The sequence below is a fragment of the Cetorhinus maximus genome, chromosome 1 (assembly GCF_964194155.1).
Source record: "Cetorhinus maximus chromosome 1, sCetMax3.hap1.1, whole genome shotgun sequence".
NCBI classification, from domain to species: Eukaryota; Metazoa; Chordata; class Chondrichthyes; order Lamniformes; family Cetorhinidae; genus Cetorhinus; species Cetorhinus maximus.
Genome location: NC_135879.1, coordinates 129,895,911 through 129,920,070, shown reverse-complemented (window position 1 = coordinate 129,920,070; position 24,160 = coordinate 129,895,911). Strand labels below are relative to the sequence as shown.

Genomic DNA, 24,160 nt, shown 5'->3' with positions numbered 1-24,160 from the left:
GAGAACCATTGGATGTGGTATATTTGGATATTCAGAAAGCTTTTAATCAAGTCCCACACAAGAGGCTAGTGTGTAAAATTAAAGCACATGGATTGGGGGTAATATATTGGCATGGATTGAGAATTGGTTAGCAGACAGGAAACAGAGAGTAGGAACAAATGGGTCTTTTTTGGAGTGGCAGGCAGTGACTGGGAGGGGTACCGCAGGGATCAGTGCTTGGGCCCCAGCTATTCACAATATATATCATTGATTTGGATGAGGGAACCAAATGTATTATTTCCAAGTTTGCTGACGACACAAAACTAGGTTGGAATGTGAGTGGCGAGGAGGATGTTAAGAGGCTTCAAGATGATTTAGACAAGTTGAGTGAGTGGGCAAATACATGGCAGATGCAGTATAATGTGGATATGTGTGAAGAAGTTATCCACTTTGGTAGGAAAAACAGGATGGCAGAGTATTATTTAAATGGTGATAGAATGGGAAATGTTGATGCACAAAGGGACTTGGGTGTCCTTATACACCAGTCACTGAAAGCAAGCATGCAGATGCAGCAAGTAGTTAAGAAGGCAAATCGTACGGTTGCCTACATTGCAAGAGGATTTGAGTACAGGAGCAAGGATGTCTTACTGCAGGTGTACAGGGTCCTGGTAAGACAACACCTGGAGTAGTGTGTGTAGTTTTGGTCTCCTTACCTAACAAAGGATATACTTGCCATAGAGGGGGTGCAGTGAAGGTTCACCAGGCTGATTCCTAGGATAGCAGGATTGTCGTATGAGGAGAGATTGAGCAGACTAGGCCTGTATTCACTTGAGTTTAGAAGAATGAGAGGAGATCTCATTGAAACGTATAAAATTCTGACAGGTCTGGGCAGACTGGATGCAGTGATGACGTTTCCTCTGGATGGGGGTCTGGAACAAGAGGCACAGTCTGGACTGAGGGTAAACCATTTTGGACTGAGATGAGGAGGAACTTCTTCACTCAGAGGGTGGTGAACCTGTGGAATTCTCTACCAAAGGAGGCTGTGGAGGCCAAGTCACTGAATATATTTAAGAAGGAAATAGATAGATTTTTAGACTCTAAATGTGTCAAGAGGTATGGGGAGAGAGTGGGAGTATGGCATTGAGATAGAGGATCGGCCATGATCATATTGAATTGTGAAGCAGGCTCGAAGGGCTGAATGACCTACTCCTGTTCCTATTGTCTATGTTTCTATGTCTATGTTTATCTGCTTTATTTTAATTTTGACCATTTCCAGTGTGTTTAATTCTATCCTGTTTGTTTTAAAGTCAGTTTCTCTATAGAGTATGCGTCAGTGCCTTGATGATTTACAATGTTGTCTCTTTCTACTGGTCACATTAACCATTTCCTGCTATGCTGTTTGTCAAGTAGTTATGCATGTCTGGGATCTGTTTTTCTGTGCATTTCCCCATGTATTTCAGCATGTTAATTGCTTCATACATAACAGTTCACATTTTCACACACACAGGCATCCTATCACACTACATATTCTTAATTTTCAGGTGATCTTATCAAAAGGTCAAAGCGGGTCTCTGGCTTGAAATCTTTGCTCATCCTCCCCTGTATGGTCCCAGTGCCTCGGGTAGTGGCCAAACTTATCAAATTCAGTTCCCTTAAAATGTTCTTGGCAAGGACACAAACATCTCCAAGAGAAAGCTATCAATTTATGAGTCACATCAACACTTTCACTGGAGAGACTTTACTGTCCAGTACAATGTTCTCATAAAACCTTTAAATAGAAATCAAACATTCACAGTTGATTCCAGGCACTAACACATTGGGTGGAATTTTATGACAGCAGGATTTTACAGTCAAGCTGAAATCAACGGAGTTTAGAATGGCTCACCGCATTTTATGCTTCCGTCTCCGATGCGATCAGGCCGTTAAATTCTGGCCATTGTGTTTGTTTGTTCTTTATTTTAGATAACATTTTAGTTATTCAAAGTAATCCGCTAAATTGTGCCTGACTTTTTTTACATTTCAAAAAGTTATTTCAAATTCAAATAGCAGTGCTATTGGCCTGACAGGCTTTGTTAGTGTCCAAAATGTGTTCTACCCAAAACAAACTTCTTTTTTTGACACCCAGAAATCACCTAGACTGTTTTTCATTTAACACAAAAAATAAAAAATACCTGGAAAAACTCAGCAGGTCTGGCAGCATCGGCGGAGAAGAGTACAGTTGATATTTCGAGTCCTCATGACCCTTCAACAGAACTAAGTAAAAATAGGAGAGGGGTGAAATATAAGCTGGTTTAAGGGGAAGGGGGGGAGAGAGAAGGGGGGTGGGTGGTTGTTGGGACAAGCAAGCAGTGATAGGAGGAGATAACCAAAAGATGTCACAGACAAAAGAACAAAGAGGTGTTGAAGGTGGTAATATTATCTATAAGAATGTGCTAATTAAGAATGGATAGCAGGACAAGCAAGGTACAGATGGCTCTAGTGGGGGTGGGGTGAAATAAGACTAAAAGGGCATAAAAGGTATAGATAAATGATCGGTGGAATACATTAAAAATAATGGAAATAGGTGGGAAAAGAAAAATCTATATAAATTATTGGAAAAAACATAAAGGAGGGGGAAGAAACGGAAAGGGGGTGGGGATGGAGGAGGGAGTTTAAGATCTAAATTTGTTGAACTCAATATTCAGTCTGGAAGGCTGTAAAGTGCCTAGTCGGAAGATGAGGTGCTGTTCCCCCAGTTTGCGTTGAGCTTCACTGGAACAATGCAGCAAGCCAAGGACAGACATGTGGGCAAGAGAGCAGGGTGGAGTGTTAAAATGGCCAGTGACAGGGAGGTCTGGGTGATGCTTGCAGACAGACCGAAGGTGTTCTGCAAAGCGGTCACCCAGTCTGCGTTTGGTCTCTCCAATGTAGAGGAAACCGCATTGGGAGCAACGAATGCAGTAGACTAAGTTGAAGGAAATGCAAGTGAAATGCTGCTTCACTTGAAAGGAGTGTTTGGGCCCTTGGATGGTGAGGAGAGAGGAAGTGAAGGGGCAGGTGTTGCATATCTTGCGTTCGCATGGGGAGGTGCCGTAGGAGGGGGTTGAGGAGTAGGGGTGATGGAGGAGTGGACCAGGGTGTCACAGAGGGAATGATCCCTATGGAATGCCACCAGAGGGGGTGAAGGGAAGATGTGTTTGGTGGTGGCATCATGCTGGAGTTGGCGGAAATGGCGGAGGATGATCCTTTGAATGCAGAGGCTGGTGGGGTGATAAGTGAGGACAAGGGGGACCCTATCATGTTTCTGGGAGGGAGGAGAAGGCGTGAGGGCGGGTGCGCGGTAGATGGGCCGGACACGGTTGAGGGCCCTGTCAACTACCGTGGGTGAAAAACCTCGGTTAAGGAAGAAGGAGGACATGTCAGAGGAACTGTTTCTGAACGTAGCATCATCAGAACAGATGCAACGGAGGCGAGGGAACTGAGAGAATGGGATGGAGTCCTTACAGGAAGCGGGGTGTGAGGAGCTGTAGTCGAGGTAGCTGTGGGAGTCAGTAGGCTTGTAATGGATATTGGTGGACAGTCTATCACCAGAAATTGAGACAGAGAGGTCAAGAAAGGGAAGGGAAGTGTCAGAGATGGACCATGTGAAAATGATGGAGGGGTGGAGATTGGAAGCAAAATTAATAAATTTTTCCAGGTCCCGACGAGAGCATGAAGCAGCACCGAAGTAATCATCGATGTACCGGAGAAAGAGTTGTGGGAGGGGGCCGGAGTAGGACTGGAACAAGGAATGTTCCACATACCCCATAAAGAGACAGGCATAGCTGGGGCCCATGAGGGTACCCATAGCCACACCTTTTATTTGGAGGAAGTGAGAGGAGTTAAAGGAGAAATTGTTCAGTGTGAGAACAAGTTCAGCCAGACGGATGGGGATTGTTCGGGCCTCTGTTCGAGGAAGAAGCTGAGAGCCCTCAGACCATCCCGGTGGGGGATGGAGGTGTAGAGGGATTGGATGTCCGTGGTGAAGAGGAGGCGGTTGGAGCCAGGGAACTGGAAATTGTTGATATGATGTAGGGTGTCAGAGGAATCACGGATGTAGGTGGGAAGGGACTGGACAAGGGGAGAGAGAAGGGAGTCAAGATAGCGAGAAATGAGTTCTGTGGGGCAGGAACAGGCTGACACGATCGGTCTGCCGGGACAGTCCTGTTTGTGGATTTTGGGTAGGAGGTAGAAGCGGGCCGTCCGAGGTTGGGCGACTATCAGGTTGGAAGCTGTGGGAGGAAGATCTCCAGAGGAGATGAGGTCAGTGACAGTTCTGGAAACAATGGCTTGATGTTCAGTGGTGGGGTCATGGTCCAAGGAGAGGTAGGAGGAAGTGTCTGCAACCTGATAGTCGCCCAACCTCAGACGGCCCGCTTCTACCTCCTACCCAAAATCCACAAACAGGACTGTCCCGGCAGACCGAACACAGCTTTAACCTGCTCCTCATCTTCCCGCTTTGCGACATCCACTGGCTGTCAGTGCTGAGAGCGCTCTGATTGTATAAATGATTGGCAAAAGCTGCTGGGGTCTCATCTGGGTGCTGTTTAGTTTGGCTGAGTAAAGCTGGTAAATTTAAGTTCCTAATCCCAAGGTAATTGTGAACCTTTGCCATTACATCAGTGTCAATAGCATCCCTCTCGTAAACCAAAGCCTGCTGTTTACCTAACTTCCCTTTCAGCTCTGTTATCTTCAGTTTATAGAGAGAATGATCTGCTTCCTGATGGGGCTATTTAGCTGCCTCTCTTACTGCTCCTCTAGCGCCCCTAAGCTCCTGCTTGAGCTTCTCGTTCTCCTTCTGGAACTTCTTCAGTTCCTGCTAGGCTTGTTGTGCTTCTACCATAGCAGTTCCCACACTTAAGCTAAAGAGATCCTGCTGCAGCAGTAACATGGCTGATTGTTCAGCTGCCAATTCCAGGTTGATCTTTCTGGTATGTAATCTCCTATACCTGCTGTTTAAGGTTATCAACCTCTTGTGCTTTCTGTTTAAATTTCTCATTGTCTCTGAGTGCAGAAGTGTGCTCTTAAGCTATAAGATTAAATGCCTTGTCAACCTTAAGTATTTTTTCAACTACCCACTCCTGGATAAATGCTACTACTTCTGAAAAAGGCATGCACTCGCCCTTTGTAAGGCAAATAATTCTTGTACAGCCAACCTTACTGTATGAACATACAAACGTATGAACAAGGAGCAGGCGTAGTCCATTCAGCTCCTTGAGACTGCTCTCACATTTAATAAGATCATGGCTGATTTGATAGTAACTGCAAATCTGTATCCTACCTAGCCCGAATAACCTATGCTTGCTTACCAAGAGTCTATCCACCTCTGCCTTGAAAGTATTCAAAGACTGCTTGCATCACCTTTTCACGAAGAGAGTTCAAAAGACTCACGACCCTCTGAGTGAAAGAATTTCACCTCCTCTCTGTTTTAAATGGGCGACCCCTAGTTTTAGATTCTCCCACAAGAGGAGGAATCCTCTCCATGTCCACCTTGTCAAGGCACCTCAGGATCTTAAATGTTTATATGCTAACTTCTCTTTAGAAGCTGCGGGCAACTTTTCTAACTTCTCTTTATAAGCTGCAGCTACATCTTTAGATGCCATCCTTACTGTTTCTAAGGCCTGAATTTTACCCTTGGTGGGCAGGCACGGTCGGCGGGCCCAAGAGCATCTGGGAAATGGACCCCTGACGCGGTTGGCCCCTGATTGTGATTTCATGCTGACTGTCCAATTAACAGCCAGCCAGCGTGAAATACGCACTGAAAATTTCAGTGCTGCCAGGGTGGGGGCAGGAAGAGGGTGGGCGATGATGTCATGCGTGCGTGGGAGAGCATTGCGAGAGAGCTCCCTGAAGGCAGACAGCTGCCTCAGGGAGCTGCAGACCTGCAAATAATGAAATAAAGGTTTAAAAATCTGCAAAAAAAATGTCCATGCATCATAATTGAGCACCTGAAAGCATACCTCATAAAATTGCTGTCCACAGATATTTATTTTTATTCGATTTCATAACGGAGATTTCATCCCGCCTTTGGATGAGGCTTGATGAAAAATGTAAAAGCCGCCTGCCCAATTTGCCCATCCGCAAGGTTGGGCTGGCCATGAAAAATTGGAGACAACTGCGCCGTTAATGGGCTTAATTACCCTCTTAATTGTCAGCAGGCGGGCGCAAAAGTCAGAAGCGTGCCTGCTGAGCAAAATATTGCGCGAGTGCGCGATGATGTCGGGATCCTCGCCTGATGTCACCTTGCGTGATTTTATGCCCAATCGGGTCAGGCGCGCACCCGACCACAGGACGTAAAATTCTGCCCTAAGTTTCTAACTGCGTCTTTGACTACTGGCAGGTTTCACTGAGTCTCCTCACTCCCACTATGCTGTGGTATGCCCTCCCAGGTCACGAGCTGGCCAGGCAAAGCGGCACTGAGATTCCAAGTTGCCCAAAGAAAATTGTTTATGCGGTCTTTTATCACGTCCTTTATGAAGGTCACCAGATTCTGCAAGTGCAAGCGAGTTCTGATCCTGAGAATTACAGAAATAATGTAACCACACTCAAATGCTTCAGTGTGTCATTATTTTGACTCAGGTCCCAGTTTGTGGTCGCCATTAACTGTAAGGAGATCGGGTGTGATAAATAAGTTGACAGCAAGACCGTTAAATTGTAACAAAGTGGAAAGATTTATTAAGCAAAAAATTTGAATCAGTCAAGTAGGCAATAACTAACACAACTTAACTGGTTATCCTTGTTTCAGCTATGGACAACATAGCACGCAAAAACTGGGACTAGGTTCGTCTTGTAGACTTCTCTTTCATGTTATTCTCAAACTTATCTTTGGTGCAAACTCCTCAGACTTCCGTAGTTTATTCTTCAGACTTCTGTGATCTGCTCAGTTCTTGGATCCCAGTTAAGGGCAACCTCTTCCCTTTGGATCCGTCTTCTCTCCACTGCAAAGAATATGATTTCAACCTTCTTTCTTATACATTAAAATGTTTACTAGTCCCCTCATTTACAAACCATTTGAGCCAATTGTTCACATTTTGACACCTGTGACAAATTCCACCACAGCAGTTGAGACAATACACAATATTCTAAACAACCAGCACCATTCTAAACAAAAAAATCAATTATCTCCCAATGTTAATGGATCATTTAAAAGATTCCAGGATCTGGATCCGGATCTGCATTTTCGGCAGGAACTGGTGATTCTTTCCTGGGGCCATACCACATCTGTGCACCAAGTTTCATTGAAATTCATCCATTAGTTTTTCAGATATATTGTTTACAAACAGACTAACAAACAGGGGCAAAAATATTACCTCTGCCACCTTCCATGGTGAAGGTAATTAAAACGATGTTCATAAAATACTATTATTTCCTCCAGCTGCGATGATATTTAGTGACAAATTTTGTTAAAAGCTGTGATGATATTGACCCATGCTGTCCATTTCCAGAATCGCTCCTACCTGCAATTTGAATATGGCCTTTATCACAAACACCATGAATGGCAGTTATTCCACAGTGTTCAGTTACATATGGTTACACCTACTTGTCTGTAGGTGGTACTTATGCTGCAAGGGTTCTGAATGCTAATAAACTAGCGTATTGAAATCCTACTTTGCATTAATGTATCTACCACAGTATGCTTTCTGCTTATTGGCAGCTCAGTTTTGTTCATTTGTTGAGCATTCCCTTCGGAAATGGTTACACATAAAAGAGAAAGATTACCTGCTCTTTTGCAAGTCCACACTAACAACTAGAATGACGCCATTTTCCTCTTCAGGGACCGATGGTTAGAAGGATAAGTATATTAAAATAACAGAGTTTGTTTTATTAAGTATTCAATCAAAATGTGTTTTTGTTATTTTTGAATGGAAAAAGGGGAAAGTGCTTTGTTAAAGATGTCATTTGCGCTTTGAAAATTCTATGTGCTGCTAAAATCTATGCCAATGCAAACAAACAACATCACCGTGAAGAAAAAGAATTCATTTTCAAAATTCAGTTCACCGTCATTATCCCAATAATATTGGCATTCGTACTCTGGCATTGAAACCATTGTGTGAATATTAGTATAAGAACACTTAAGATAATTATAGAATATTACTTTATCTGATTTTTAAACAGTTGTATTGATTTCTCAAAAAAAATTAATTTGCTTTTTATGATGCTATAATACCTATAGGCATACATTCACATGTATTTTATGAAGCCATGTACGATTAATAAGGGTAGATCCACGGAGATATTTTGAAGTCATTGTAATTCAGGTGCATAATCACATGTATTTTATGAAAGTCTACTTTCCCTGCAAATTCTAACTACTCAGTGCTTGTGGGCACATCAAACTTCTTATACTGGGAGGAATAGTTTGACACATCAGGTTCCTTGTAGTGGAAGAAATACAAGTCAAAAGCCGAGGTAGCTTACTTGGCCTTGGGTTTAAGTAGAGTTGCAGGCAGTGGGGTTGAGTGGAGGGTGGTGGTGTGGTGCCTAAGCCCATCAGTTATATTCATGTTTGTCTGCCTTACACTTGAGGGATGGAAGATGGAGGCAGTATCCCCTTGAGTCAATGACCTAGGTGGGAGACAGTGAATACTTTTAATTGAGGGAAAGGACATTAAAAGGTAGAGGTTAGGGAGTGGTAGAACAAATCAGCAGCTGCAGAGATAATATGATATTTGGGAGGATCAGGGGCTGGGCTATTTTTCTCCCTATGATTTTGTTTCCTCCCTTTCTCCCTTTTCAATTTCTTTCTATGCCTACCTTGAACTGTGCAGGCTGTTTCTTTATTGCTGTATTTTTTTCTTTTCATTTTTCTCTGCTGAGATTTTGGTTGAACATAGAAGAAAAAATTAGCTTCACTTCGCTGTCCATTTCTTTTTTCTAATCCAGCATTTCTTTGTCTGGCTTTTTTTGGTTTTGTTCTTTTCCATTTTTCCTTTTGCCTTCTGCCTCAAATTGCCCCTTTCAGCAATTGTGGAGGGAGGGAGATGAGATCTTCAAGAGGAGTCGGAGCTTTTGTTATTCTATATACCGAAGCCTCCAGGACTAGTTTTCAGCCTTTGAAGGTAGTGAGAGACCAGCGCTGTACAGGTTATTTCAGCCACTTGATAATAGGTACTTGGTGATTATTCTACTTAAGGCATGTTTCCTTTAATTCTTCCTACAGCAAGAGACCAAGGCTGGTTGATCTTTCAGAAGATTTTTTTTTAAATTGCACATTAGAACATTTTAATGTATCTTTTAATTTAAACAGCACAGCATTAACATTGCAGTTTTTAACAACGCATGACAGGTTTGTGCTCTGTTGTTGGCATATTAGTTAAATACACCACTTGGTGCACTGAGGCTTACAGACCAGATGGTCCCAGTTTCATTCCCCAGAGGTCTCTGTTGAGCCAGCTGATCTCAGGTGGAGCCACAACTAGAGTGTGACAATTGGCATTAGCGACCTGGGCTAGAGACAGGGAAAATTGGGATCCATGCTCCTAATCACCACCCAGAGACTCCTGCTGGAACGTGCATGTGTGTGTGGCTGTGATTATGGCAATAGCTCTGTTAATAACTAAGTTCACTCACACACTTATTGATTGTTGTCTGTTCACAGGAGACATTGTTAATGTGCTCATAGTGGTGTGCATTGACCCAGCCTTATCAAATAAAGTAACCAACCTGTCTTCTCTGCTCGGATTCGTGAACATTACTAGTATCAACAACTATTCACAAAATGGAACTCAAGGAAGGATGACTGAGATAGAAGTCTCTTTAAATCATCCCAGCAATGCAAGGAATCAAGGAAAATTTGCTACTCAGAACGTAACTCCACATTTTATAGCCACAGGCTGGTTTATATGTAAAACTGATACAAAGGAAAAGCAAACACTGCATCAAGGATCACCTCCTCAGGGTAAAGTCTATTTATCTGGTATTTATATCATACTTAAAACTTTGCGATTTGTCTTTTTACTACTTGCAAAATCTCAAGATCTTAAAAGTGCCTGGGTGCATTTGTTTTATATATCTCATTTGTTTTCACTGTCTGTGGAGAGTTAACTGTTAATAATTGTTTTAAAAGTATAAATATTCTTTATCTCTTATAAAAACAATTATAGTAAGCACCATGTACTTCATTTCTAGATAAGAGGCATTTAATTTTTAAACATCATACTATGGCCAGGACTTTCCCCTCGTCGGGCGAGCTTGGCGGGGGTGGGCGGGAGCAGCCGGGAAGACGACCGCTGCCCGCGATCAGGGCCGGACAGTGATTTCATGCTGGCGGGCTGATTAAGGCCCACCCAGCGTGAAACGCATGCGGCAGCGCTGCCTGTGTGGAAGGGGGGAGGAGGGCGAAAACACAGGCTCGCGCATGCCTGTGGGTGTGCGCTGGAAAAGCTCCCTGACACACAGAGCTGTCTCAGGGAGATGAAGAGTTTAAGAAGTAAAAATAAAGAATTTTAAATTGTTAAAAAAAAACATGCCCCCTCATGTCACATGATTAGGGACATGTTATCAATGAAATGTTTTGATTTTTATTTAATTTTTAATAGCTGTTAGAAACCTCATCCCGCCCGTGGATGATGTTCCCTAAAAAGCGCAAAAACCGCTTGGCCTTTTCGCCTGCAAAATATTTCATTCAATAACCTGTTTAATGGCCTTTTATTAGGCCTTTTAATTGTCGGCGGGTGCGCTGCTGACTCCTACGCGTGCCTGCCGACCAAAATATTGCACGAGTGCATGATGACGTCATCATGCGTAATTTTACACCGGGTCAGGTTGGGCACGTGCCCGCCTGACGAGTGTTATATTCTGGCCTATGTAATGATCAAGAGACACCACCTAAAACTCAGTTAAAAAGTGCAGTTAACGCAATTCTTCTTAATGTGACCCAATTCTGGATGGTGTTGCAATTCAAAATTGAGTGGTTTGTCAAGATTGTAACAACATAGCAAGGTGTTGAATGAGAAAAGACTATTCAGCCACCAAGCCTTTTCATTGCACTTTTTGTCCTGACATGAATTCTGCCTCAAAAGTGAGATATGCGGATGCTGAAAACCAAAAATAAAAACACACAATACTTGAAATACTCAACAGGTGCATTAGCAACTGTATCTACGGAGAGAGAAACAGAGTTAACAGGCTAAATTTTACAGGCCACCCGCAGACAAGAAAACAGACGCTTAGACCCGTAAATTAGGAGACCGTGCTGAGGGACCCGCACACCGCGATCTCATGGGCAGCCGGGGAGGCATTACATGGGCCGCCCACCCATGGCCGAATTAAGGACCTTTAGTGGGCAATTAGTGCCCAATTAAGGGCCTCTTCCTGCCTCAAATCTGATTTATAATACAGCCCAGCTTTTCAGGTTGATGCCCTTTTGTAAGAACTGTAAAATGTTAGACCTGAAACATTGGGCTGGATTATATGTTCCCTTGCCGGTGGGTTTGTCGGGGTGCATGTAAAATCCAGCAGGAAACCTGCCTGCTGCATATATGTCCGCCCCTGCCCTCATCGTTTTATCACTGGTGTGGGAAGGGCGGATGGCCTGCAGGCAAGTGGGTCAGTTGAGATCCTTGTGGGCAATCAATGCCCACTCAATAGCCTCATCCCTCTGTTGTCTGGGTTTAACCCACGGTGGGGGAGGCCCACGCCAAACAGCAAGCCCAGCAGGTTTCCCTGCATGGGTTGGTGGTGGGCAGAGGGGACCCACCTTAATAAGAACATAAGAAATAGGAACAGGAGTAGACCATTTGGCCCCTCAAACTTGCTCCACCATTCAATAAGATCTTGGCTGACCTTTTTTGTGTTTCAATTTCCGCATTCCCATTTACCCCCGATAAACTTTGATTCCCTTGTCTAACAAGAATCTATCTACCTCTGCCTTAAAAATATTTACTGACCTTGCCTCCACTGCCTTCTGAGGCAGAGAGTCCCAAAGTTGCATGACCCTCTGAGAGAAAAAATTTCTTATCTCTGTCCTAAAAGTGCGACCCCTAATTTTAAAAAAGTGCCCCCTAGTTCTGGACGCACCCACAAGAGGAAACACCTTTTCAATGTCCACCTTGTCAAGGCTGTTCAGGATCTTGTATACTTCAATCAAATCACCCCTCACTCTTCTAAACTCCAATGGAAACAAGCCCTGTCTATCCAACCTTTCCTCATAAGATAACCCATTCATTCCAGGTATCAATCTAGTAAACCCCCTCTGAACCACCTCCCAATGCATTTACATCCTTCCTTAAATAAGGAGACTAAAACTGCACACAGTATTCGAGGTGCAGTCTCACCAATGTCCTAGCAGAACTGAAGCATAACATCCTTACTTTTATGTTCAATCCCTCTCGTAATAAAGGATAGCATTCCATTAGCTTTCTTAATTATTTGCTGTACCTGCGTACTAACTTTTTTTGACTCGTGTACTAGAACACCTAGATCCCTCTGCACCTCAGAATTATGCAGCTGTTCTCCAATTAAGTAATACTCTGCTTTTCTGTTCTTCCTGCCAAAGTGAACAACTTTACATTTTCCCATATTAGATTCCATCGGAGGGATTTTCCGTACCTGCACGCTGCCACGATCTTCTGGTCCCACCGCAAGTCAATGGACTTCTGGCTGGGGCGCCGCCTCGCCCATGGCGAGTCCCACCTGCGACGGGGCTGGGAAACCCTGGCCCATTTGCCAGATCTTAGTCCACTCACTCAACCTATCTATATCTATCTGCAACCTCCTCATGTCCTCTTCACAACATACTTTCCTACCTATCTTTGTGTCATCTGCAAATTTAGCTACTATGTCTTCGCTCCCCTCTTCTAAGTCATTGATGTAAATCATAAAAAATTAAGGCCCCGGTACAGACTCCACTCGTCACATCCTGGGCAAAATTTTGCCCTTGATGGGCAGGTGGGCCCCACCGGCTCGGTGGCGGGCGGGCAGCTGAACTCCGCCGCCGAAACGGGCCCCGCTGCCATTTTGAGTGGACGGGCCAATTAAGGCTCGTCCAGCGGGCAGCCCGACGGGAAGCACTATGCGCTTCCTGTTCGGGGGGGGGGAGGGAATCCCCAACTGTCAAAGTGCATTCTTTCGTGCATGTGCGCGAAAGAGTGCACATCTCCCTGAGACTAAGTGCTGCCCCAGGGAGACCGGTGACAGTTTTTGTAAGTTGAAAAATAAAAAAATTATTAACATGTCCCCCTCATGTGACAATGTCACACGAGATGGGACATGTTAATAAATATCACATAAACTTTATTAAAGTTTTTTAAAACCGACATGAAACCTCATCCCACCAGTGGGTTTCCCCCGACGTCATCCCGTGTCATTTTCGCATCGGCAAGCGTGCCCTCCCCCCAACTCGCCGACGGAAAAATTCTGCCCCTGTCAATCTGAAAAAGATCCATTTATGTATACGCTCTGCTTTCTGCCAGTCAGCCAATCTTCTATCAATGTTAATATGTTACCCCCAACATCATGCGCTTTTATTTTCCGTAATAATCTTTGATGTGGCACCTTATTAAATGCTAGACCTGTTCGAAATCTATCCCATCTACAGGCTCCCCTTTAGCCACCGCGCATCTTACTCTTTCAAAAAAACTCCAATAAATTGGTTAAACATGATTTTCCTTTCACAAAACCATGCTGACTCTTCCCTATTGCCTTGATCTCTTCTAAGTGTCCAGCTATAACTTCCTTAATGATCGATTCTAACAACTTCCCCATGACAGACGTCAAGCTAACTGGCCTATAGCTTCCTGTTTTCTGCCTCCCTCCCTCTTGAATATTTGCTACTTTCCAGTCTGATGGAACCTTTCCAGAATCTAGCGAATTTTGGAAAATTAACACCAGCGCATCGACTACCTCATTAGTCACCTCTTTTAAGATCCTAGGATGTAGTCCTTCGAGACCCGGAGACTTGCCAGCCCGCAGCTCCATCAATTTCCTCAGTATCACATCCCTGGTGATTTCAGTTTCACCAAGTTCCTCTCTCTCTTTCACTTCCTGATTTGCAGCTATTACAGGAATGTTTTTTGTATCCTCTATAATGAACACAGAAATAAAATGTTTGTTTATTTCTTCTGCCATTTCCTTATTATCTACTATTAACTCCCCACTGTCACTCTCTAGAGGACCAACACTCACTTTACTTACTCTTTTCCTTTTTAAATACCTGTAGAAACCCTTGTTATCCATTTATATATTTCTAGCTAGCTTTCTCTCATACTGTAATTTCTTTCTCCTGATTAATCTTTTAGTCATTCTCTGCCATTCTTTATATTCTGACCAATCATCTGTCTTGACACTCATCTTTGCACAGTTGTATGCTTTTTCCTTCAGTTTGATGCTTTCCTTAACTTCTTTAGTTAACAATGGATGGTGGATCCTCCCCTTAGAATTTTTCTTTATAATAGGAATGTACTTATTCTGAATACTCTGAAATATCCCCTTAAATGTCTGCCACTGCTTCTCTATTGATCTATCCACTAGCCTAGTTTCCCAGTTCACTTCAGCTAGCTCAGCTTTCATCCCCACATAGTTGCCCTTATTTAAGTTTAAGATACTAGTCTTAGACCTACTCTTCTATCTTTCAAACTGGATGTAAAATTCAATCATATTGTGGTCCCTTCTACCTAGGGGTGCCTTTACTCTGAGGTCATTAATTAACCCTTTCACATTACACAATACCTAGTCTAAAATAACCTGCTCTCTGGTTGGTTCCAGAACATGCTACTCTAAGAATCTATCTCAAAAGCATTCTAAGAACTCCTCATCCAGGCTACTACTGCCAATATGATTTTTCCAGTTTATGTGTAGATTGAAATCACCCATGGATATTGCCACCCCTTTATCACAAGCACACAATATTTTCTTTTGAATACTTTGTCCTACACTGTGGCTACTGTTACGGGGCCTGTAGACTACTCCCACTAATGACTTTTTTCCCCTACTATTCCTCATCTCCACCCAAGTTGATTCTACATCCTGATCTCTTGAACCAAGGTCTTCTCTAACTATTGTGCCAATGCCCTCTTTGATTAACAGTGCTATCCCTCCACCTTTCCCTAGCTTCCTATTCTTCTTGAATGTCATGTACCCCTCAATATTATGGACCCAATCTTTGTCGTCCTGCAACCTCGTCTCTGTAGTTGCTATCAGATCATATTTATTTACTTCAATGTGACCATCAATTCATTTGCTTTGTTATGAATGCTACGTGCATTCAGATAGAGTTTTGTCTTTTTGTCACCTTTGTAACATCGAGTCTTGACTATTGATGCATTCTTAGGGTTTTTTCTCTCAGTCCCTTCCTGCCATTCTCCGACCCTCATTTTTCATATTACTATTTTGCTCTCCTGTCTTGACTCTACACCTTGAATTGCTACCTCTACCCAAGCTTGATCCCTCACCCCTCTTGTTTAGTTTAAAGCCCTCTCTACTTCCCTAGTTATGCGATTTGTGAGGACACTCGTCCCAGTACAGTTCAGGTGTAAACTGTCCCAACGGTACAGCCCCCACTTTCCCCAATACTGGTGCCAGTGCCCCAGAAACCGGAATCCACTTCTCCCACACCTGTCTTTGAGCCATGCATTTGTCTCTCTAATCTTATTTGCTCTATGCCAATTTGCATGTGGCTCAGGAAATAATCCAGAGATTATTACCCTTGAGGTTGCTTCTTAATTTGGTGCCTAGCTCCTCATACTGAGCTTTCAGAACCTCTTTCTTAGTTCTACCTATGTCATTAGTACCTACATGGACCATGACGACTGGATCCACCCCCTCCCACTGCAAGTTCCTCTCCAGCTCTGAGCAGATGTCCTGAACCCTGGCACCGGGCAGGCAACATAGCTGTCTGGGCTCGCTCGTTGTTGCAGAGAACAGTGTCAATCACTATACTCTCCCCTTCCACCACTGCATTCCTTTTTCCTCCCCCCACTTGAACGGCTTCCTGTACCATGGTGCTATGGCCAGTCAGCTCATCCAACTTGCTGACCTTGCTTTCATCCACACAGGTTGTAAGCATCTCAAACCTGTTTGACAACTGCAAAGTCTGAGGCTCCTCCATTACTGTCTGCTCAGTCCCATTATCTGCCTCACTGACAATCACATCCTCCTGTCCCTCACTGCTGACCATAACAGATGACCCTCTTCTAAGAGGTGTGACTGTCTTCTGGAACAAATTATCCCGGTATTTCTTCCCCTGGCCATTCAGAGGGTCCCCCCCACATCTGTTAACCCCCCTCAGGTTCCCCTCCTCCCATGGCCTCTCAAACCCCACACGCGACCCCTTTCGCTCAAGCCTGCCAACTTGGCACCAGAAGAGACCCGTGACTCACCTGCGGGGCTGAATCCAGTGCTGCTTGCCTCTTATCGTTTGTGCTGCCCATACTGAAAAGCTGCCAGTCTCTGAAAAGCTGGCAGCTCTCCGAGACTGGACTTCCTGATCCAGAAGGGTGGAAGTCCAGCCTCCAGCCTAATAATGGCTATTTGGTCATTCAATAGCCATGGGGCAGCTGGTGTTCCCCTTGTTGGGTAGTCAACTCCCTGACATTTTTAGCCAGTGGTGTGTGGAATTCAGCATCTCCTATAATTCAGCCCATTAACTCTGGGCAGAACTTTACGGGCCCCTGCCAGCAGGTTTGCAGCTGGGGTGACCTGTAAAATGGCCTGCATGGCCTTCCTGTCATCTACCTGCCTGCTCCTGACTTGTCTGAAATTTCACAAGGGCGGATGAAGCCTATGGTGGCCTGCCTGTCCTCAGCCCAGTTGAGGCCCTTGAGTCCGGATGCAGAGTAGCATTAAGTTATTCTACAGTGAAGGGCTTCACAGCAAAGATCAATCATGTTTTGACAGGGCATCCACCGCCAAGCAATTTTCAGCATGGGCTAACGACAGCAATCAGGAATGGGAAAACTTTTGCCCACTGTAGCCAAGGGCTGTTAAAATCAATTAGAACATTTGGATTTCTACTCAGGCTCAGATCAGCCATATTATTTTCAGTCTTAAAGAAATATTTATCTGCTTCTTGTTTATAATTTGTTGATTGACATTGTTGGGTTCCTGTGACATGAAAAGAAATTCAACACTGTGGGGAGAATTTACACCCTGTCGAGGGGGTTGGGCAGGAGCAAGCGTGGGCGGGAGCGCAGCCGATCGCCGCCCACGATTGGCTGCGTGCCGCCATTTTACGTGGGTGGGCCAGTTATGGCCCACTGAGTACCCCCTGTGTGGGCGGGGGAAGTAGGCTGAGTTGGGGCCTGCATTCTTTTGCACATGCGCACGAAAGAGTGTAGAAATCTCCCTGAAGCACAGAGCTGCCTCAGGGAGATTAGTTTGATTTTTAAAAATTTAAATAAAGAAAACAATTTTTAAGACATGTCCCCTCATGTGACAGTGTCACATGAGCTGGGACATGTCTATCAATTTTATTAAAAATTTTTATTAAAGTTTAAAAACCTTCATGAAACCTCATCCCACCCATGGATGAGGTTTCATGATAAACGTGAAGGCCTCCTGGGCTCTTTGCCTGCCCTCCAATGTTAAGGTTGGATGGGTGGCTCAGTTAATTATTCTAATTAGAATTTAAATGGCCTTAATAGGCCTTTAACATTTTGGCAGGCGCGCAGCTGACTCCGGTGCACACCCGCCGAACTGAAGATCTGAATGATGCGTGGTGATGCATGCCCAATGTCACCGCGCATCATTTTACCCATCGGTGACCCGAAGATTCTGGCCTGTGTGTTCAAAACTTTACTCTTATTGCTATTTTTTAAAATGGATTTTCTGCTGAACCAAAAAAGATGGCTGCTACAAGTCACATGACCACATGGTTGGACATTTGTTCTGGAAGCTACCAAGAGAAGTTACAAGAACAAAAGAGTTCTACACTCAGTCTTCTGGAATCTCACACCTCATTGTATAGACCCCTTGTAATCAACAAAAGCAGAGGAAGTGCAGATAAACTGTGCCCCCCCCCCCTTCCCCCCAACTGCAACTATCACCAAAGAGAGAGATCAAAAAGCATTATACTGTAAGAGGTGTGAAGGACCACTTTGTCTCTCTCCTAAGGAGGAGCAATGGAACTCTGGCCAGAAGCACAGAAACCGATTGTTAAGCTGCAACTAACCATGAATGCGACATGTCACGTGATCCAAACCTCTGGCCTTTTTGGACAGTTTTAATATTACATCTTTAGCCTCATAGTCTGTTGTCTGACATCCAACTGGTGGACCACCAAGAAGCAGACCTCCAGACAAAACAACAGCCTGATCCTCAAAGTCTGTCTCTGCTGGAAGATTTCCTACCATCACTTGCAGAACCCATCCAGTTTCTGTGTACCTACTTCATCTTGCAATATCAGCACCAACTATAAAGTGAATACTGCAACTCCAGTCTTCAGCCAGCAGTACTCGAACTCATACGTGAAATAATTCCTCATTGGATTCTAACTCTGGACTCTGGAAATCATGTGAACTAATATCCATTTCTGTGGTTTTTGTATTGTTACTATCCATAGTTGTAATCCTCCTTTTTCTACCCTCTATCCCACCCCACCCCCATACCCTACTCTGTGTGTGTGTGTAGTGGAGAGGGATGTTGTGAACACTTCTCACCTGCGTTTTGAATGTGAAATAAACTTACCTTCTGAGTTAATCATAATGCGAGATTGCTGTGTGTTATTAGTAAATTGGACCACGCAAACCAAGGGTTTGGGAAAACACGCCACAGCACATATTAAAAATAACTCAAAACACTTTCTGCTTACAGACAGGTGTTTAGAGGAAATAAGTATTGTTTGTTTGTCTTTCTCCTGTTTGTACCAACATCCATTGTATTTGCTGGGTAACTATTCCACGTATACACCACACTGCAAAAGAAAATGGTACTTGTTTTACCATCCTAATTTGAAGCTTGTTAATTTTGCACTTGGTCTCTAGTTCTGTGAACAATTCAGGTTTCTTACATTTATATTATGCCATGTATCTTGTCATAAAGGACACAAATCATGTTCCATTACCATGTTCTTTCCTCCCAAGAAAACAAATTCAGTTTTGTGAATTGTTCTTCATAACATTAAATTTTAAGTCTCAAATCATCCAGTCACTATCTTCAGAGCCCTTTCCAGTGTACTGTCCTTTTGAAAATAGGCTATATAAAGTGAGAGACCTGCAAAGGATTGAAACAACCAATTTAAACTCACTATTCCTTCCCTTGAGGTCTATCCTAGTACCTGCTCCCTCCTTTCAGTTGGAGTGAATGATAAACAATCATATCCACTTCTTTTTCTACGTGTTTTGCTAATTCATACACACTTTATCATCTACACAATAATATCTGTCTCCATCTTACACAAGCCATCTAGCTACATAACTTGGCACCATCAACAAATTTTATAGTATTCTATATATTTGGAGTATGTAAACAAAGGAAATGGAACAGAGTCTTATGGAACTCTACTAAACAATGTCATGAAGACTGAACTTCAATTAATTAATTATCACATTTTGCTTTTTCAATTGCCAAAACAGTTTCTATTGAATTAACTTAATTCCATTAGGCTTGATTATCTTTAAAGTCTCACAAGTAGACCTTTATCAAATGCCTCATGAAAATCCAATTAAATTATATCCAGTAATCGTACCATTGATACTTTAACCTCTCCAGTAGCACATGTGATGATGGCTGACCAGTTGCTTGGAACTGTTTCCATTCTGCTGGCATTACTTCACCAGAGGTGTGGTGGAAATTCTTTTCTGCCGTACTTTTGGAAAAGTAATGTTGGTGGAGTGGGAGCAGTTCTGAGGAATTTTCCTTCCAAACTTCCTTTGAGCGCTTCTCTCCTTGGTAACCATTAAGTAAATTTTCTGGGGCCGGATTTTGCCCTTGGCGGGTGCTTGGCGGGGGTGGACGGGGGTGGTTGGCAAGCCGACCGCCGCCCGTGATCAGTTCCACACTGCAGTTTCACACTGGCGGGCCAATTAAGGCCCACCCAGCGTGGAACACAGATGTCAGCGCTGCCTGTGCGGGTAGGGGGAGGAAGGTGTGCAGACCAAGCGCGACCATCGCACTTACGCGTGAAAGAATGCTTCAAACCTCCTAAGGCACAGAGCTGCCTCAGGGAGATGAAGTGCTGTTTAAAAAAACTAATGAAGAAAATAAAAATGTCATAAAACATGTTCCAGCTCATGTGACAGAGTCACATTCAAAAATAAAATTTTTATTTGATGTTTATTCACTTTAGGAAACCTCATCACACCCATGGATGAGGTTTCCTAAAAAATGTAAAGGCCGCATGGCCTTTTCGCCTGCCCACCAACCGTTAGGTTGGACAGGCGGTGTAAATTTGAATTTAATTAGCTTCTTAATGGCCTTAATAGGCTTTTAATTGTTGGCGGGCGCACAGCCGACTCTGGTGCCCACCTGCTGAGCGAAATATTGCGAGACTGCGTGATGATGTCAGGTTGTTCGCCTGACGTCATCGTGTGTCATTTTGCGCTTGGGCGTGTCGGGTGGCCCACCTGCACGCCGAGCGTAATATTCTGCCCTTGGGGTTTTTTTGATTCATTTGTGCTTATTTCTTATGTGCATTTATTTCCATACAGTATCCAAAATGATGATATCTATAACAGATGGGAGTGTACTCACTGGGATCAACGAATTGAAGATACTCACCTTTCCCTTACTTAACAAAATTAATGCTACCTGGAGCTACAGTTCAGTAAATGGGAGGAAAACTACCAAATGTTACATGGAAGTTAAATTTCAGAACTCCACTATAGAAGATTTGACAGATCAGAATAGAGATCTTTGCACTAATAAGGAAAACTGCGACATTTTTGTGAAGAAGGAAGCCCCTAATAATCCAGGCTACAGAGACACAACTAATTATTTGACAGTGACCATTAAAGGTAAATTATAAAGTTGGTATGTATTAATGTTAAACTTTACTTCCTGCTGCAGAAGTGTATTTATAACTAAGTTCTGCTGACTGGTGTCAGCATCCTGATTTAAAATATTAACCTCGCCCAAATCTGCATGGTTCAGTTGGACCAGGTCTGGATTCAGATTTTCTAAAAAATAATAAAATCATCTGCTCTATTTATTACTTCCCATTATAAGGTATTTTTAATTCCTTCCAGATGTACCAGATGTACAATTCTCGGTCGAACAGGGTGAGCAAACATCCTGTTCTAAGGCCTTTGCTGATTCCTGTCTTTAGATGATTCATTGTGAGGTACCCAGAAGGGGAAGAGAGCGAGTCGGTTTTTGATTCTTTCTTTCTCCACTTGTCTCATCTCTACTGGCTACTGTCCAGTTATAGTGAATACTGCATGTGTAAACCACTATTCTTCCCCTCTGCACAATAAAAAATGGTCCACTTTTTAAGGAATCCAAACCAAATAAAATATTTTGAGATCAGCCAAGTTCAAAATTTTGTTGTGATAAGATTAATTCTGTATTCATACCTTTCAGGATGATTAAATTATCCAATTTTTTCCCTGCTCTCTTTAAAATTCCATACATCTTTTTGGAATGTTAGAAAAATATAGCAGGAAATGGTTAAACTCTGCAGAATGTCTCTAGGTTTGTTGGAATGGATTTTCCTCCACAAAAATGGAACAGAATGGTGGGAAAAAGGGATGGCGTGGCCTACTGTCGCCTCCCCATCACAACCTCATTTTTCTTCTCTATCCCTACTGGGACAATTGCTGGTGGTCCTTCCCTGCTTATCTCATGTAACTGTTAATGGGAAGTGGGCCCTGGTTTTTCATGTTATTTCCCTCTCAGCTGCCCTTCTTATCTGTTCCTTGGGACTGCTTGCTGGAAGGTACTTGTGGGCCCACAGTAGTGGTCTCCACTGCACTAATACGTATTTCCCTCTCTAACCCTAACAGATTCCTTCTTAGTCTGTCAGCTCTGTCTAAGCTCACAAATCACAGAATTGTTACAGTGCAGAAGGAGGCCATTCAGTCCATCATGTCTGCACCACCTTTCCAAATGAACAATCCACTTTGTGCCATTCTCCTGCCTTCCTCCCATAACCCTGCATATTCTTCCTTTTCAGATAACAGTCTAATCCCTTTTGAATGCTTCATTTGAATCTACCTCCACCACACTCTCAGGCAGTGCATTCCAGACCTTAATCACTGGCTGCGTGTAAAAGTTTTTTCTAATATCACTTCTGCTTCTTTTGCCAATTACTTTAAATCTGTGCCCTCTTGGTTTCGATCCTATTATGAGTGGGAATAGTTTCTCCCTAATTACTCTGTCCAGGCCCCTCATGATTTTGGATATCTCTATTAAACCCAGCCTTCTTTTCTCCAAGAAAAACAATCCTATCTTCTTCAATCTATCTTCATAACTGAAGTTCCTCATCCCTGGAACCATTCTCATTATATTTTTCTGCACTCTCTCCATTCCTTCACATCCTCCTTAAAGCACAGCGCCTAGAACTGGACACAATACTGCAGCTGTGGCTAAACTAGCATCTTGTCAAAATTCAACACAACCTCCTTGCTCTTGTACTCTATGCCCCTTTTAATAAAGCCTAGGATAGTATGCTTTATCAACCATTCCCTCAGCCTGCCCTGCTACTTTCAATGACTTATGCACATATACACCCAGGTCCCTCTGCTCCTGTTTTAGAGTTTTGCCCTTTATTTTATAAATTGGTAGCACTCTCGCCCCTGATTTAGAAGGTTGTGGGTTCAAGTCCCACTCCAGAGACTTGAGTGCAATACTCTAGGCTGACACTCCAGTCCAGTATAGAAAGAGTTCTGTACTGTCAGAGGTGGTATCTTTCAGATGAGACATTAAACGAAAGCCCTATCTACAGTCTCAGGTGGACACAAAAGATCAGTGACACTATTTGGAAGAAGAGTGGGAGTTATCCTGGATAATATTTATCTATCAATCAACATTACAACAACAGATTATCTGGTTATTATCGCATTGCTGTTTGTGAGAGTTTGCGGTGCAAAAATTGGCTGCCCTGTTTCCTACATTACAACAGTGACTACAAGAAGTATTTCATTGGCAGGAAAGCACTTTGGGGGGCTAATGGTTATGAAAAGCTCGATATACATGTAAGCCTTTCTTTCTTGGTGGTGGGAATCCAGATGGGAACCTGTCTTGCACGGCCAATAACCCCTGATCCTTCGCTAGATTTATGGTAAGAAAAGAGTGTACTAGTCCTGCTTCACTGTTACCTCATCGCTGGAAGGAAAACCCAGCCTTTCTTTTCTTATTTAATAGCATTTTTAAAGCACTTGGATTCATTTGGTGGAATGGCTTTAAGTTAACTGTCAATGTTGTGTCACATCCTGAGCAAGAGTAGAAATAAAGGGCTGAATTTTATGTTCTCCTGCTGGTGGGTTTGAGGGCAAGTAAAATCTAGCTGTTGGCCTTCCTGCCACCTACCTGTCTGCCCAAAACATGTCTGAAATTGTACAGGGGGCAGGGGAGATGTCGGGCAGCCTTGGCCCTATAGTGTCCGATTAATGGCCACTTAAGGGTCTCATCCCACCCCTGCTGGTATTGTACCCATGGCAATGAGAGGCCCACACCATGATGGAAGCCCAGCAGCTTTAGCTGTACGTGCTGGTATCAGGCAAGGGGGAGCCTCCTTTGTGGGTCCCCTGAGTCAATTGCAGGCACCCACTTCAAGGTCATTTGCCACCAGCCCCCCTGCCTATTGAACCCGCCCCTGCACACTCTCGCTGAGACCCCTGGCTCCAGGCTTACCTGGGCTCCTCAGCATTGAAAACTGCCTGTAGTCCCAGCAGTGGCCACCAGTCCCAGCTGGTGTCGTGGGTTAACAGAGTGGCCAGCCGACTGGATTGGCCAGGAGCTCTCTAAGGCAGGATTTTCTCCCGATGTAGGGTGCGGATGTCTCACCTTGAAGTAATTAAAGCTGCTCCCATTGTTAAATTGCTGCGGGGCAGCCATCAAGATTGTGGGTGGGGACACCTTCCCCCGGCCCCCAACTTTTTAGTCACAGGGGTGGGGATCAGGCTGGCACCTAAAATCCAGCCCAAAATGTGGAAAAAATAAATGAATTTTCAGGCATTTATATTTGAAGAATAAATCCCACTCCAGCAAAGGTCACAGTTGGAAGGCTTAATGCCTGAAACATTAACTTGTTTACTTTCTCTACATTTGCTGACTGACTTTCCACGTGTTT

The 24,160-nt window shown here is 43.7% G+C and overlaps 1 protein-coding gene across 8 annotated transcripts in view; it reads left to right on the top strand.

Moving 5' to 3' along the window:
• Positions 1 to 24,160, top strand: part of LOC144683384 (uncharacterized) — a 110,981-nt gene that overhangs the window by 20,815 nt on the left and 66,006 nt on the right. For 7 of the 8 annotated variants that reach the window (XM_078546387.1, XM_078546394.1, XM_078546377.1 and 4 more), the window contains exons 2-3: positions 9,596 to 9,895; positions 20,580 to 20,885. In XM_078546387.1, coding sequence (XP_078402513.1) covers positions 9,596 to 9,895; positions 20,580 to 20,885 — 606 coding nt within the window. Of the gene's footprint in view, positions 1 to 4,879; positions 4,929 to 9,595; positions 9,896 to 20,579; positions 20,886 to 24,160 lie in introns of those variants that run through there. The other variant, XM_078546402.1, reaches the window with a different exon arrangement.